Consider the following 17,030-nt stretch of genomic DNA (forward strand, 5'->3'; position numbering starts at 1 on the left):
GGTCCCCAAAATAATCCTCCCCATCCCCAGGTCCATCCCACCCCATAGTCACATAGTTCAAAATAACATCTTAAAAGTTATCTCTGGTGCAATATCATTAGGTTTTGATCCATATCTTTCTTTGTGGTAATCTTATTGATTAACGTATTTTAATATAGTTTTCGGAACAACGATGTCTTGACCATTCTTATTTGTGAATGACAGATGGCAGAAGTATTTTCTTTGATTTTATATGCTTAACCATTTTATATTTATTTATCTCATGCGTCATGTTTATGGAGGGGCTGGGATAGGCTCCAAAATCCCTTACTCTTCATCCTTATCCTTTCACTTCCTGTACCTATACCTTGTTGATCACAATAAAAAAGAGATCTGCCACTGCAATCTTGCCCACGGAGACCTAAATTACAAAACCCCTGAAGAAATGTCAGCACATAGGATAGAGATTATATATGCTCCCAATGAAATACGTAACCAGAAGAGGACTGTGAGAAACTGAGAGTTTACAGAGGTTATCAATATATATGAAAGAGGAGAGTGATAACGAGGGGAACTGAAGAGAGAGAGAGAGAGAGAGAGAGAGAGAGAGAGCAAGTAGAAGCATGAGATGTGAAGTGAGGAAAGAGAACAACATCTTGTTCATCGTGGCTGAAGATGTGTTTTATAATAGTTAACGGATGCATTTTGATTGCATGTTTCTTTCGAGAGCACGTCTAATTTTACTGTCACGCAAATACTACCTAAAGTTCACCTTCATCATTAGTACACTGCAAACTGTTTTTTCTCTTCATTTGTTCAGACATTTGCGTATTTTTAGCCCACATGTAGTATTAATGATTCATAAGCAACTCGCAAAAATCAACATTCTTTTTAAAAGTTATTTTTCATACGATTTACTTATTTGGAGTAGTGTATTTGAAACTTGAATTTGCAACTCAAGTTTGTGATGATCGTCGCGTTACTACGTTATGAAAGCATAGAAAATGATCACAACTCATTCATTAAGTACATGTATGTTGATATCATATACAATATGTATAGGATATTAATATTAGATGTCTTTTCAAATCCAAGTCAGCTCGAATTACCCTTAACCTAAGTGTTTGTGATTTACTGGAATCTTTTAATAAAACTGCAGTTATCGACAGCTTTTCAGCGAAATCAATAATGTCAATTAAGTCATATTCTTTTCCACCAACCTAAATTAGTGTTCCTCCGACTTCTTTGTGCTTCTGATATCTGTAGACCGAGTCAAGTGGAATCTCCAACAGGCATTTATCTGCATGACTTAACGTCTACTCTAGCTTCATATTTTCTTATTGGGTTGACTGCTTGGTTTTGGGTGTTATTGTACAGTGTGACATTTACAGACAAAAGTATTGCACCATTTTGCAAAAGGTACACAACACCTGGGTTTGAAGGTTTTTCAATTAGTATTTTATTGAAGACTGGTTATGTCAAGTTAGTATCTTTACTAAAGGTTTTTGAACCAGTGATTTTGCCCTTCCATAACACAGGTTATTATATCAGTATTAATATTGCGTGGGATTTCCACGTGATCTCAATATGGCCACCATCCTTCTGGGCATAGCCTGATATCGGTTCACTAATCTTCTTTGCTATGTTGGCTCAGGCTGTTAAGAAACTATAGGTTAGAGTGTTTCTTACATAGGGGCGATCCTTTGCCACTTGATATCCAGTCTCATTCAACAATTTTTCAATGAAGTTTGCGTTTTGTGATTGGGCAGGTCAGTCCATCCCCTTGATGCAATGCTGGTAGAGGCACACTTGTGCAGCCCTGGTACTGTGGGGTGTAGCGTTATAATCTAGGGAAATGGAAAATGAAAAGACGACCCCTGTCCCAAAAGATGTCTTCTTCTGGTGAAAGTTGCTGGTTTAAAATTTTAATGTAACGCTCGTGGTTTCAGTTTTCCATGCATCAATCTCAGTTCCCCAATGCCTTAGAAACCAATGCACCCCAAACTATTATGGAAGTGGACTGCCTATTTTCTGGCAGATAAAAAGTGGATGACGTTCTCCATACTCTCACTTGTCCACTCACGATGTTATATAACCCTATATACAGGCTGACCAGACACACCATAACTGGCTTCCATCTGAGGGACATTTACATCCTCCCTCAAACAAACAAACAAACTAACAAATTCTTTTCTTCCTTCATTTGGATGAAAATTCGTCACTGGTTAGACGAGCAATAAACCCCGAATCACTTTTTTTCGAACGGACTCCCATCTCACATAGCGTAGTAGTCACACAGATGGTGCATTACTGTCGTCACCCCTCTGTAGTTCTGCCCCGTGCCTTAAATCATATAGTGCAACAACTCTAAAATGCGTTTTGTCAGGAAAAGTTCACATCTATCACAATTTTTCCTGAGGTATCAAATCTCAACAACCGCAGTCATCTGAACAGACCCAAGATAAATAATAAATAAGCTCTTAATTCCTTTACATGTTTATCAAATTGACGTTGTTGAGAAAAAAACTATATCTGATCATAATTTAAGATATAGAAGTATTCAGTAATGACATAAGGTTCTGCTCAGTATTCAACAGCTGCAGAGATAAGAGAGGTTCTGTTAACATCAGAATTTACAAGTAGAAACTCGACAGTGTATTTCCTGTCAAACATTTAAAACTAACGAAAAAATCCTAATGTCTTTGAAATCATGGGCGATGGCACGTGATAGACCTTTGGTTACGTTGTTTGTTTAAATTAAACTTTAAAGGCTTACGGGCGAATTATTAGCGTGAAATAATCCATGGGAGTGGAATTTGGACACGTTTTCGACGTTCCCCCCTTAATGCCTTTTTTACCTTATTCATGCAGAGCACTCCATCCTAACTGGTTTTCTATGTCTCTTTATTATCGTCCTGAGCGAGCACAATTTTATTGCCATCTTTCGCTTGACATAATGAACCTCCGTGCTTGATCCCGAATTTTGAGGTTTTCTGCTTGGCATTGAAGTCAATCAATTGATATTTTCATTCCCACGTAGGCCTACATGTAACTTCTGCCGTCAAATAGGACACCGGCGGCAAAGGCAGGCGCCAACACAAATTGCTTAAGCTTGTCGTGCTTTTTAAGCATCTCTTAAATTTAAATTTTCTTTTTGTATTCAATCTGAACAACACACGAGTCTTTTTTTTAACAAATCAAAATTCCTACACTAGTTTTTTTAGTTATTTGAAAAATATTTAAAGCAAGCTTTTTCGTATCTATGAATTTAATGTCATTACTTGAATAACACACTGTAAGTAACTATTTTTCTCACAGATACTAAAGAGTGTTATCATTAGTCTGCTTATAAATACCAAGGGTTTCCATAACATCGTGAACCAGATTGCTACGAGTGACCTCTGGCATACTTTCCCAGTGTCTCGCAGAGGCGAAAAACAACCTCAACCCATTCAAAGTTTTATTTTTCAGCAGCTGTATCATCGTCTCCAGCAGAAAGGGGAGACGGCGCGGTGTCACCACCTGCATGCATAACGTTTTGCGGAATCTGACTTGCCGACCCCCCCTTAACTTCTCTCCACTGAGAACGTGACCCATGATTGTGCTGCGCACAAAACGCATTGTTGATTGTGTTTGCAGATACAACAATCACGGGGCTACTTTGGAAGGGAAAGTAAAAACTTCGGTTATTCAATCATTCACGGTTTATTTAATATTTTTAATCTCGGGTGGTCGAAATAGTATCTTTCTCTTTCATGACGTCTTTCAGGGGCTTGGGATAATGTTTAGTTTTGGATGAGTAAATAGCCCAGGTTGACTTGGAGAGAAGTTCTCGTCGCCCAACTTTATTAGGTTTCGATTACATCTCTCGTTTTCCCAGGAGTACAAGTTACACCTCTTGCGAGTAATTCCTTAGTACCACTTTTTATACATTTCTGTTGGTAAGCACTTGTAGAATTCACGAAAAAAATTAGTGTAAAAGTGACAGGTGCGCATAATTGGCTAGCTGACAGTTGCAAAACATGAATGTACACGTGTTTTTTTTCTCACATGAGCATTTGATTGAATGCTACCCCCTGGAGAGATTTTAGCATTGAACTGTATGCGAAAAGGACTATTTGCAATAAATAAATTGAATAAACAAGTTCAACTATAAGCTTTGTACGTATTTTCAATTCAACAAGAAATTTTGTGTTATTATTATTCCTTTTTTCCACCGCATTTTTTTTTACTCTGGATTGATACTGATGAATGAATACTCGCATGTTACTTTTTATTAATCGCTTGATGTTAATTTGACGTTAGAATTACGGTAATATCAAAAGGCTTTATAATAAAAATATGTATTTAGTAAGTCGAATAATTTAACTTTACCATTGCAATACTAAAACATTATCAAAATGTTTGTATGATGTATGTGAAAAGTTTTCCCTTTTTTGATATTTCCTTATATTCTTTATATTAGCTGCAACTTTGTCAGCAGCCAAAAATGTACTGATTCACTCGGTGTCAACTTAATGCATGATTTAAATCTGTGGGGCACGGAGCATTTTTGTCCAGAACTTTACCTTTTCAAAGCCACAACAACGAAGAATGACCAAAGAAAATATTGAATTTTCAAATCAAAGAGCTTAAGTAAATAATTTTCTCATTAGGCTCACCCTTGGGGTAATGAAGTTCGTGTTTCTACTATTATTTCTGTCCCGTTTGTCAAGATTGGCTGACCGATGTAACGTGAGAGGCGTCAGCCGTGGACAATGACCAAGCGGTCACAGGATACAATTCAACCAATACTCGGGGAGGGGATCACATAATGCTACCCTTGTTAAATTTGCTACCCTGTGAAAAGCCCACTTAAAAACGTTATTACTTCATTCAATTGCCAACCAATATTGACCGATCGCGATTCTTCCATTACATGGCCTTCTCCTCCCGGGAGATTGTTAATGCGTTCTGACCGTGAGGGCACCTTTTCCGAGCCACTACCCCGGAATATTAGATATAGAAATATTTTTAATCCGTTTTGTTAAAGCAGGCCGATCTGCATTCAGCAACCTCGCCCTTTCAACGCATAATAAGTTTATATAACTTTAACCTTTCACATTCTGGATATTCATTACTTTTTAGGTTGCATGTGAAATTTTACCAGTTAGGATACTCAGCGATGGACAATCATTTTCGCACGCCATACTTTCAATTGCACATGGCAAGACGTGTTTATAGATACACTCTTTAAAATATTCTATAGAAAAAAAAAACATTTGTCATCTTGGGGATGTCTTTATCCTTCAATGTTTGTTAAGATTTGGTCATTTGACATACCAGTGACCCAACTCTTTAATAGCATTCACCGGAAAAAAAAGGTGGACAAGAAAATTTTCAATTATATCTATGATATTATTGAACTTGACGAGACGAAAAATCGGCAAGTATTTGATGTTACCGAAAACGGGGCTATCCTTTGGTCATTAGTTGTTAACTGAGAGCACACATTAACTTAACTTCTCTTTACTGGACTCGCAAAAATATTGCCGGGCGATTTGCTTCAAGCGTAATCTGTTGAATCTCTAAAATGGGTGCGTATTAACCCGTATCAGATACTCCACCATTATCAATTATCAGTAAAGAACATGAAGAAGACTCGGTCATTGAGGATCAGATTTCGAGTGAGATCACCACGTTAACTCTTCATACCATGAAGGCAACATTTGATCCCGCTGCGCGTTTTGATCATTATCCTACAAAAATTGTAAAGAACTTGGAAGACCGTAACAGATCCCCGGCTACTCGGTGCAGTAGGGGGCTTGGGTTGCAAAGTTCAGGCGGTGCGCCGAGCCGAGATTTCAAAAGCATCGACGGACTGAAGTAAAATTTTTATTTGGAGATCTTGTCCGAAGAAACCGACAGGACTGGACCGCCAGAGCACGTAATTATCCACATATGGTAGTGACGAGAATCAAAATATTTACACCTGCAAAGAAAAGGCGTTTTAAGTTCCGATTCAACGCGACATCTTCGTAAGTGCTCGATTGTTGAATCTAGTGATTCTATTGCCATGTAGCGCTTTCTGTTGCCCAATTCACTGTTATATCATACTTAGTGAGGAATATGAAAACAACGATTTGGCCTATTATGGCTGCAGGCAGGAAATCTGTTAGAAGAATAGATACAAGTTTAATTAATGGAGTCCTTTGAATCCGAGCCATTAATTCACTTTCCGAGTTAATGGCTCCAAGAAAAATAACAGCTATTAATGATTTTGTCAAACAAGAAAATTTACAGACGGGATTCATGGAAAGTATTACTGTCGCTATATCCACAAAGATGAATTGTAACAACTGTTTCAATAGATACATGTTCTTGTTTATGTAGTGAAACCTAAGCCGCCAATATATTGATTTAGAATATATGGAAAACAGGGAAAATATTTCCATGAGGGAGGAAGTCCGTGACAATATCTTTCGCGAAGGTCCCATGTTTTATAAACTTAGGGTCACGAAAAAGTCGCCAATATTTTTCGAGATTGCAGAAATATTTTACAGCTCATCTTGAAACATTTTAAATTGACTGGTAAACATTTTGAGAAGTGCTGTTTTTATTTTTATTGAATAAACCTTGTGTGCTTGGTAAAGGTTAAGGACCAATGTCAAGAAACGAGATAAACCTATTTTTTCAGAGACGTGTCATATTCCGGTCTTCTTATAAACAATAAAAGCATAAACTCACTGCAAGAAAATATTTTCATACTTTTTAAAATATAATTTTGATTCTAATTATTAATCTTACCAAAAGAAAGAAAAACATCGAAACTCCTCTGTTTCTACTTCATTTGTTGTATAGGTAAAGTGCAATAAGCTACTCATTATTACTTTAAGAATATATTGTATTAAAACACAAGTGCATTAAGATGGCGAAAGTGTGAAAAACATCATTTACTCAGAAAATATTTCTTCTTCAGTTTTGTTTTGGTTTCCACTTCCTAATTCGATGACAAAATAGTAGTAAAATAGTATTCAAGAAGTAAGCGACGTTTGACAAACGGATTTGAGACAAACCTACGACTCACTAAACTAACTAATGACGAACGAACAATTTAAATAGAAATCTTGATTAGTGACTAATCATCTCGATTTTCAGCCCAGCCACTTACGTGAAAGGTCTATTTACCTACTTATAGCTAGCCAATAAACCTTTGGCGAAGAAAAATATCAACAAAATGCTACTATAAATAAGGAACAGAATTATATGGTTTTGGAATAATTTGCATAGTCATTTAAAGCTGTATGATTAAAACTGCACAGTAATTTTATGTCCTGTAATTATTACTGAAATTAAAAACCTTAAATATGAATTTGATTCTTTTCAAAAATGAATAAAATGTTTTGTTTATGTATTTTTTTCTCATATTGGATTGTTCGTGAACTGCAAACCTCAATATATCATAAAGCTACTTTAAACAGAAACGTTCTTAGTCTAAATCTTTACCATTTTGTGCACATGCATTACAATTTTTCTCAAAACGTGATTTTATAATGCTTTTTAGTAAAGATAGCTGCAGTCAGGTTCTTATCTGACAAACTGAAAATTTTTTCACATTACTTTTTTCTTTTTTCTTTCTTTCTTTCTTTTTTATTCATTTATTTATTTATTTATTTATTTTATTTTTTTTTTGCTACTTGTATAGTCACAATTTCATCCGATTTCGAAACTGAAATTCTCAGTGGTGAGACTGTTTTTTTTTTCAGAAATAACACTGAATAAGATAATGAGTATGAAGTGCCTTTATTGCACAGATATAGTAACGATCTTAAAAGGACTAGGAGAAAAACAATTGCTATCAAAACATATAGGATTGCAACATGTGATTACAACAATTAATGATGTTTCGATTGACACAAATACGTACAGCAAATTCTCGTTTTGATCAAAAAACATATTGCAAACTTCTTTCGATGAGACCTTGTTCTTCATTAAATGATTTAATAGATCTAAAAAAGTCTACTTTAACGAATGATTTCAATCGCCCCTCTCTTATAGCATAAAGAAATAATGTAATTATACGCGCTTTTTTGCCTTGACAAAAATTATTAAAAACAATATAGATAAACGGAATGGAATGTATACAGATGTTCTCAGAACACGAATTGATAATTTGATTTACAAAACAACACTTAAAAAAGTCCAATAACAAAATACTACCGTGACTACCATGTTCTAGGAACAATACTCAGAGACAAAACTGGTGGTGAAAAATAAACTCGTAATGCGCGTAATAAAAAAATTAATGACAAAATTAAATTTTTAAAAAATGAGAAAAATTAAATTACAATAATAATAAAAAAACGAAGGCATCGCGCGCTATTAATTGACTTTGGCATAAGAAGAATATTCACAACATTCAGAAATTAATCTCCCATGTGTACTATGTAGGGCTGATCCGTTTGCAATTATCTATTTATAACCACTAAAAAGAGAATACACGTTAATTATCTTCGTGAAATACTGAGATTCTTTGGTTTTTATCACATATCTTACATTCTTCACTCTATCTTCTCTGCAGTTTGATTTAGAAGCTTTGTTGAAAATCTTAAACAGATATAAATTAAATGTTCGGTCCGCTTTGTTGAAAAGGTCTAAACTGTTTGCCCAGCCTGGAAGTGCCTTAGCTGGTTGGAATATTGCGAAGACGCCGAGTAAGCTGACTGATGTTGGAGAGAAGCTGCGTAGCTTGGCAAGGGGGCGTTAGCAGACGCTACGTTGGTCATTCCGCCAAAATATGGAGAACTGTTCATATTCATATTCACGTTCATGTTGGCTGCTGAGGGATAGTATGGGGACGTGTACCCGGGGGTGGATGTATTTGGGCTCCATGCCTCTGGTTTCGTTCCTAGGCCGTACTGTGGCTGGGCCAGTCCCTGTGGAAATGACGGCAGAGCAGCGGTCAGAGGATTCAGGGACGGGTATGGTGATTTGTATGCGCTTGGTGCGGTTCCGTACAGGCTGAAGTGACCGTACGAATTAACGTGCTGGATCTGAGCTTCGTTCGGCCTGAAAGACTTGGGAAGCTTAAATCTCTTCGCGCGGCGTAGAAAACTTCCATTGCTGAACATGTCTCCGGCTGCCGGGTGCAGCGCCCAGTAGTTCCCTTTCCCTGGGCGCCCTGGTGCGCGCGGGATCTTTACAAAACAATCGTTCAGAGATAAATTGTGCCTGATAGAATTTTGCCATCTTTGCTGGTTTTCCCTGAAGTAGGGGAATCTGTTCATGATGAAGGCGTAGATCTCATTCAAAGTCATCATGCCCGCACTGGAGCTCTCCAAGGCCATAGTGATCAAAGCGATGTACGAATACGGGGGCTTCACGTCTGCGAAACGGCGCTTCTGCTGCGACAGAGTGGACCCGCCGCCGTAACCGCTCATGGCATCTAGCTCGGTGCTGTGGCTACTCATATCAATGTCGTCTGGGCTCTTGGTGGAGTCGTGACAGTCGTCTGAGTAGGACGGGGACGGGTGGTTGTCCGTGCTGAGGGCGGTCATCCCTGGAATCCCGCCGCCGTTCTCCATCATGCAGGAAGACTTCTCTGGCGGAATGCCGCCTCCATTCGTGTTCGTGTACTTGGTTGGATCTGTCTGAACAAGATTGCTTGGGACTGTTTCCATGATCATCTTGGCGAATATTACAAAAACGCGTGTTTAAATTCGGTATTGCGTTTTATCAGTCTTGATTTTTTTCTTTTAAAACGTGCCTGTATTGTTCAAATTTTTCCGATCGCTTAAATCACAGCTTGTCCAATTTTTCAGCTTTCGTTAAATTACTTCTCAAGATGCACAATATTTTTCAGACTACTTTCTCTGCGGTTTTAAAAGTTCAGTCCTCTACGAAGAAATGCGTAACACCAACTGAGCAATGGTTTGTGTTTTGACACTTTTAAAGTAAATATTGGGGTAGCTTGCGCATGCGTATCACCGCCCCCTTTCACCTGTCTTCCCACGGGCGAGGGGCACTCAGGTGCGCTAGAGAGTTTGAATGAAAGTCTTAACTAGCAAATAGCAAGGGATTAACTTTCAGCTTATTAGGCTTCAAAGTGAAGAGCATTAAAATACAAAAACCTACGTCCAGGGTACATTTCAACACAAAAGTACCGAAAGTTACGGGAGTGTAAAGAAGAGGGTTAAGGAAGCTCTGCCTGGACACATTTCCAAATTAGTGACCAATACGTTCGCAGGGGGTGCCAGGCAGATTATAGACCAATTTGTAGGGGGAAAAGCTCTACAAATACAATTTGTCCACTTGATGATATTAACCCCTGGAAAACACTTTGATCTCTCCCACAGGTGGTTTGACCACCCAGTTTTCAGTGCAATGGACGGTCAGCAATTCCATATATTTATCCAACCGGCTAAATTTTCAGTTGTTTTTTTTTTTAATGATAAAGTCATAAATCCCGGTTGAATTAAGAGTACGTCGTATTTTTTCATTCTATTCAGATTCGTAACTCAAACGATTTTAATATAATCTTTATTGAGCACTAAAATGCATACATATTACATTTTACAGGCTCTCTACACTAGTCTTAACAACTTAGCAACAATTATACAAAGCTATACAATACTTATTGAATGATTACTGGGAAGCAGCACAGAATAAAACGACTATTGCTATTGGTGGGTGTGTCGTTTTTTCAAACTTTCAGTTATATATAGATATAATGTTCTCAAACACGATTCACTTTTTGGACTGAGCAGCCACTGAATTTTATCATGATCTGTTTTCTGCTCAGGAGGTATCATTAATCTAATTCTTCTGTCACTATGTTCTTCACATTTCAGTAAAAAGTGGATCTCCGTTTCAATTTCATTACAGTGGGGGCACTTGCGATTTTCAGTAGGGGTTTTTAGTGGTGAAAAGGAATTATTTATTTTATAATTTCCATGGATAATAAGAATGTGGGAAATCATTATTGAATCAGAGCAACATAATTGCATAAACGGAAAATAGCATCTACAAACTTCAGAAGTATCACTATATTACGTAATATGCACGAGACCACGCGTCAAATTTCTTGAAAATTTCTCACATTTGCACGCACTGCCCCTCAGCTCTAGAGGAACGTGCGCGCCATGTAGTTACAGGAATTAATATTCGATTAATTAATGTACTTCACGTAATGATCTTTTAGCGGTGCATTAATAGGATTGAGCGCTGGCTAGACGCCCCGGGGACCAGAAGTGGCCACGATGCCGCGGACAGCGGCCACTGTTTGCCTTGCTATTGCTACTTTTCATCTTCGGGGGTCGTATAAACAGTAATGCCAGCTCACATTGACTGTCTTTTCTAGTTCCACGAGCACGTTTAATCCACGTACAATACTGTAGAAAAGCGTGTTTTAGTGGTATTAGGACAGGTTGTATAACTGACTGCGCTAAACGCAGCATGGCCACTGTGTTCACTTCATGTCAAATCTATCGCTTCCAAAAAGGGCATTCTTTAACGTAACAGCTCTTAGATTAATTACCGTGCAGCCAGGTAATTGAGAGGCTGAACATTCACAGCCCAAGGTGTCAGGCTGTTTAAGATCCTGTCAAGTACAAATTGTCCAAGTTGTTCCCAACTACCAAATTATCTACCTTTTCTTGTGACTGGTAATTGTTCGCACACGTGCGCTGTCAAAGTGAAAGTTTTGCTCTTAAGTGAACAAGTTAATTATGCCCCGTAAGCTAATTACAGGTTGGCAGTGAGTGTCACCAGAGATATAAATCAGCGCATCTTTCTGAAATGCTTAATTGTCATCCGTTGGAGAATTTTATTTCCTGGTTACTTTGCTGAGGGTATTATCAAACTATCAAACAAATTATTTCTTACTTTTTCGAAATAATGCCACTGCTTTTAAGATTTATTAACACGATCAAAGAGATGTAGGTACTTGAGCTTGATCATACCAAAATAATTCTGATTATTTACATTTTTACATTTTTTATATCACGTAGGTCACTTTGTGTCTGTTCAAATTGAATTGTACCCAGCATTATTTTTTTTTCAAAATTTGCCAGAAGAATCAGAATTTTTTGATTATGTTAATGCAAAATCTTATACCCACAACGTTAAATCAATACAACACAATAAGCAAAACTACTTATTGACTCTTTCACGAAAACTCACATGAAGAAAAAATATATAGATTGACTAATGAATTGTTTGTTGAAATTTTCAAAACCATTGACTGAAAATGGGGATTTCAAGTCCTTCAGACTGCGTCTACCTTGATATTGTCCCCACACCTTTAGATGAAGATGAAAGGAGCAGTTCATGCAAAACGCGTGATGATTCACGTAATCCAAATGATGATTACAGAAAGCCGAAACGCTGTGGTCAGACTCATGAAATCTGATCAACGCTTGATAAAGTGGTCATTTTTCAGGTGTCAAAAGTACCCCGTATCGATGACAGCTTCATCAGAACTTATTGATTTATTTATCCGGTAAAAACAAAAGACGCATTAAAACGGGTAATACTCTTCGTTTCTGGGGGCATTTTTGTCCATTAGTTTTACCAAATCTTGTGACTCATTATTTGCCTACAAAATGCAAATAAGAAAATTTTTCATAAACATTGCACCTCATTTTACAGATTTTGAATTTAATACTGCTTATCATTGACTTAAGTAAGTTTACTAAGACTTAAATTACTGAGAATGTAAGAGGATATGGGCAAAAATACAATCCGTAGATTTAGGACTACTCTTCAGATCGATCGTCACACCGCTCGCTAGGATAGTGCACCTTATTGACGCGTTATTTCAATCACCTCACTCGCTTTAGCGTTCATCGGGTAAAATGATTAAATCTGAAGGATTGTAGCCGCGAATGTGTTTATTGGCCAGCTTAGTATTTGAAACACAATATGGGTCAGAAGCTACCTGACTCGTGCTCTGGGTCCCCCCAATTTACAGGGGGAGGGGGAGGCTTGAGAGGCGCGAAAACGGTGAGAGTTTTGTGGTTTCACGTAATAGAGTATAATCAATTGCGTTTTTAGACTCACATGGGAAAGAAGCGTCTAAAATACACCCTTAATGTATTATTGTGGCAACCTGATTATAAGATAGAACAATGAACCATTTTTAAAGAAGAATTATTTTTCTTCTCCCCAAATCATTTGCCAATTTGCCCGACGGTGGGGACTTTTCGGTGCATCTTTCTTGTGCCCCAGGCATAGCAAAAGTGGGTAGAAAGGAACAAAAAGGGGCGATTTGTAATGGAATTACTCTTTTGTATGGCACATTGATGACCACTAAAGCGACCAGAAAGGATTAGATGGAAAATATTTACTCAGTTATAAATTTCAATTTCAAACAAATGCACTTTGCTTCTGTATAAAAGGTGTAGCTCCTTGTCACTAAGCTTGCGAGAGTGTTACGTAAATTTTCTTTGCCATGCCATTACAGGTGCATTGCTCGACAAATTCGGCAATTTCACGCATTTCGAGAAATCAGCAATTGAAAATATGCGGTCATCCTGTTCTTTTCCTCCTATCATATTTGTTCTCATCTTTAGATTGTTTGCGACTTTCATTTGGAGTAGCCCTCGAGTCAAACGATAGGCTTAATCTAGTTCAATATTAGCGAAACAAATATGATCACTAGGTCAGAAAACACGAACTGATACTTCACAAAAAGGGGCGTAAAGGGAATACAATAGCGACCGGTCCATGATAATCGACTTATGTGCAGCCCGAAAAAATATTTAAAGGCAGCAAGATTCTGACTGTATTTTCTTTTGTCCTTTGGCACAGTAAAGGACAAATATGTGTACTCGTTGACACAAAGGTAGGAGAGAGGGTCCTCAAACAACTCACCTTAATTAAGTTGTTCACGACAACAGGTTTAGTACAAATTGATGAAGCTGATAGTGGCTAGGAAATTCTATACTGATTGCGGTGTGCTAACCGCGAACCGACGGCCGGAACGTTGTCTTTAATAGATTTTTTTGGTAATTGAAAAAAGAAAGAGTAAAAAAAAAAAAAAAGAAAGAGTTAAAAAAAGAAAAGTAAAAAGGTTGCTTCAATTAATAAGATGAAAAATCTATAAATCTATAAACAAAAATCTTAGTAATGGAACAAAATACACATTGCAAATTTATGATTATTTTATATGCATATGAACTACAAATTATTCTAATAATAATAATACTATTTTTTTCATTCATTTAATATTGTTTTAATTTGTTTGGAACAATTCATTTTTGTCCCAAAAGCAATTCATGCAATATTAACATTTAAAGAGATTTAAAGCCCACCCTCACAACCCGAACATTATTTTCATGTTTTTCACTCTCCATTTGAAACTACATCTCTTTTTGTTTCTTTTCTTCCACATAATATTTCAACGTACTTAATGGGACAACCGCTAATTTCCCCCTCCCATTTATTCGATAAATTCTCAATCAAAGAAGATGTTTAGTCTTACAGGGTAGCGAGTGCTTCCCCGGTTTGAAGCGCTCGCGGTGTATACACAGATGCTAACAAAGGTAGATACAGGTGATAGGATAAACATGAACTGTCGCCGAAGTCCTGAAAACGAAAAGAACAGAAACTGGCTGTGCTATTGTCACAGGTCCTCCGCAAGTTATTTTCTCTGGTTTCACTTGTGATGCACCCGTAAGTGGACATCGTACCCACCAAGCTTCCGTCTGTCTACCAAATAAAGTATAATGTATTATCTACGAAATATTTTCTTTAAAATTACATTTAAGCTTTATGACATCGTTATAAAGAGGAAGATATGATGTAGAAATTTCACATTTTAACTTCAGATCAATTAAAACGACATCGATACGAGGAGGATCGTATAACATGCATTTTATTCTACATGTACATGTACTTATCATTTAAATTAATAATAAGAAAAATATTTCAAGATGCTGGAACAGAAAAGGTTTTTCCCGGCGTCATTCTCAACGAAAAGGAAAACTCAAGATCCAACGTAGTGATCTAATTGATTTTCATGCCATTAACGAAAACCACGTAGCAATAGAAATACCACACACCTGTCTACTCAAATCCTCCACAACAAGGGACTTTTATTGTAGGTTTTGTTCCAGTCCGCGAAATCACGGGTAAGTGACGGATTTAACCATCTCTCTCACCTGGATGCGAAGAGGTGGTAAAATCCCTTCTCAATACACGCATTTAGCAACAATATTTTCAGTGAAAACAGCATAACTGGAGGCCACTAAGCTTATTATGTCTCTACTGATATCTTCTGAAATAGAAAGCACTTTTGTTACATCAATTTCTTATCTGCAGTGGCCACCACTGCCCTTTCTCCAAGGACAGATTAAGCGGCAGAGAAACGGGCTTAGCATGGCCTGCGTATGTTGGACGATAGGCTTTGTAAGTATTGGAACAACGCTTGGCGTTTCTTTAGTGGTAGCAAGGGTATTGCAAAGTTGTAAAGGCATGAGGTTTCGGCCCTTTACTCTCAGCTAATCTTCAACTTTTGATACCATACACCCCTTCAGGCCGTCGATTAAGAGAGGGAAGCCGCAAACACGCACTACAGACACTTCAAAGTGGATGATACTGCACCTTTAGAAGAATCGACCGCTTACTACACCATTGTAAGTGTCGAGAAGGGATTAACTCACAAGCATTACGCGACTCGCCACTACGTACATTTATAAGGATTAATCTGTTCTATGATTTTAGTAATTTCACTCCAACATGGATACATTTACCTCCACCTGCTTTGGCCTTAATATTAAGATTGAGTAAAATCAAAGGTGGGCTTGCATTGCCTTTTAATGGTTTATTTTAAACGTCATTTCTCTCTTTTTGAACCATCACAGAATACACCGTGAATTGTAATGTAATCCAAAACCTTTTTTCCTATCAAAACGACTCTAAACTTTGTTTATTAATGTCCTTTAAATATATTTCATATAATTGTTAATTTCGTTTATGTGCTGATATTGGAAATTTCTATAAAAAGTGACACATTCAGAATCAGAATGAAAGTACAAGTCAATCTCGATGGAATAGGACTAACAATACCTTAACTGCTAATCGATAAAATAATGTTTCTGGACGAGTTTGAAGATGTTTTGAGACACGATCGCACGTAAATATGAACAAACATTGTGAGTCATTTTTTTTCTGTCGGTTACAGCTGCAGCTGGTCCCAAATATGAGAACAACAAGAAATGTTACATTCCTAAGTGTCCTACATGCCATATCAAATCACGCTGTCGTCAACCAAAACAGTTGTAACTCCTTCCTTTCCTTGTTCTCTTCAGTCTTTCTCAGGCCATCTATTATTTCATATATATTTATATTTGATTCTCGACAAAAGCCTCTGCATACCTGTATGTTAAGAGGTGGCTAACTGCATGTGGGGCCGAGCAGAAAAAATATTTGTCAAATTATGAGCCCTGTTTACCCGTTTAACTCCATCAAGCCTGAAAAATGGGCTGGCAACTGAAAATGTTATTTTTACACTTTGACCTAGTGTTATGTATTTCAATTGGGCCCACTGTGACACCACAATAATTAATTGTAAGTGTGCTGTATTCTAGTCGATAGTTGTGTACGTGGTTGTTATTTTGGTAACAATTCCCAGACCTGCCATTGCTCCTCCCACAATCAGAAGAAAAAGTAAGCAGAGAGAATACACGGCTGATTGCACTATGAAAACCCACCTTTCTTCCTCAATGTTGATGAACATGGGGAAGAATAGACCGGCTTTATTTTTTGTATCAACAAAACACGGATTTGACAGGGACTCGCATTTCGCTGATTAAACCATATGAAAAGTGAAGAATTTGACTCCTTTGCAAAATCCGTCAATCAGAAACGATTGGTCATCGTCGCAACGGATGAAATATCAGGAAAACCACAGACCGAGGGCGTGCGATACACAAACGATTAGATGTCAGAGCTCACGTAATTCCCCCTAGAGCTGAACTCACTATACACAAGCTCGATGACATCGTTTTTAGACAAACAAAGATCAATTTGCTTACAGTTTTAAATAACATCGCGGAATAAAAGAAGGTAAA

At 37.4% G+C, this 17,030-nt stretch overlaps 1 protein-coding gene across 1 annotated transcript; it reads right to left on the reverse strand.

Annotated features, from left to right (window-relative positions):
- Positions 1–7,744: 7,744 nt before the first annotated feature.
- LOC106158052 (uncharacterized) lies at positions 7,745–9,885 on the reverse strand. The gene has a single exon (XM_013533889.2). The coding sequence runs from the start codon at positions 9,642–9,644 to the stop codon at positions 8,613–8,615; it is 1,032 nt and encodes a 343-aa protein (XP_013389343.1). The 5' UTR covers positions 9,645–9,885; the 3' UTR covers positions 7,745–8,612.
- Between the last annotated feature and the right edge of the window lie 7,145 nt (positions 9,886–17,030).

Source organism: Lingula anatina, chromosome 1, assembly GCF_051362555.1.
Source record: "Lingula anatina isolate TDL-2025a chromosome 1, LinAna3.0, whole genome shotgun sequence".
Lineage (NCBI taxonomy): Eukaryota > Metazoa > Brachiopoda > Lingulata > Lingulida > Lingulidae > Lingula > Lingula anatina.

Excerpts from the sequence above, each read along its gene's own strand:
- LOC106158052 (XM_013533889.2), bottom strand. The coding sequence starts at position 9,644 with ATGATCATGGAAACAGTCCCAAGCAATCTTGTTCAGACAGATCCAACC.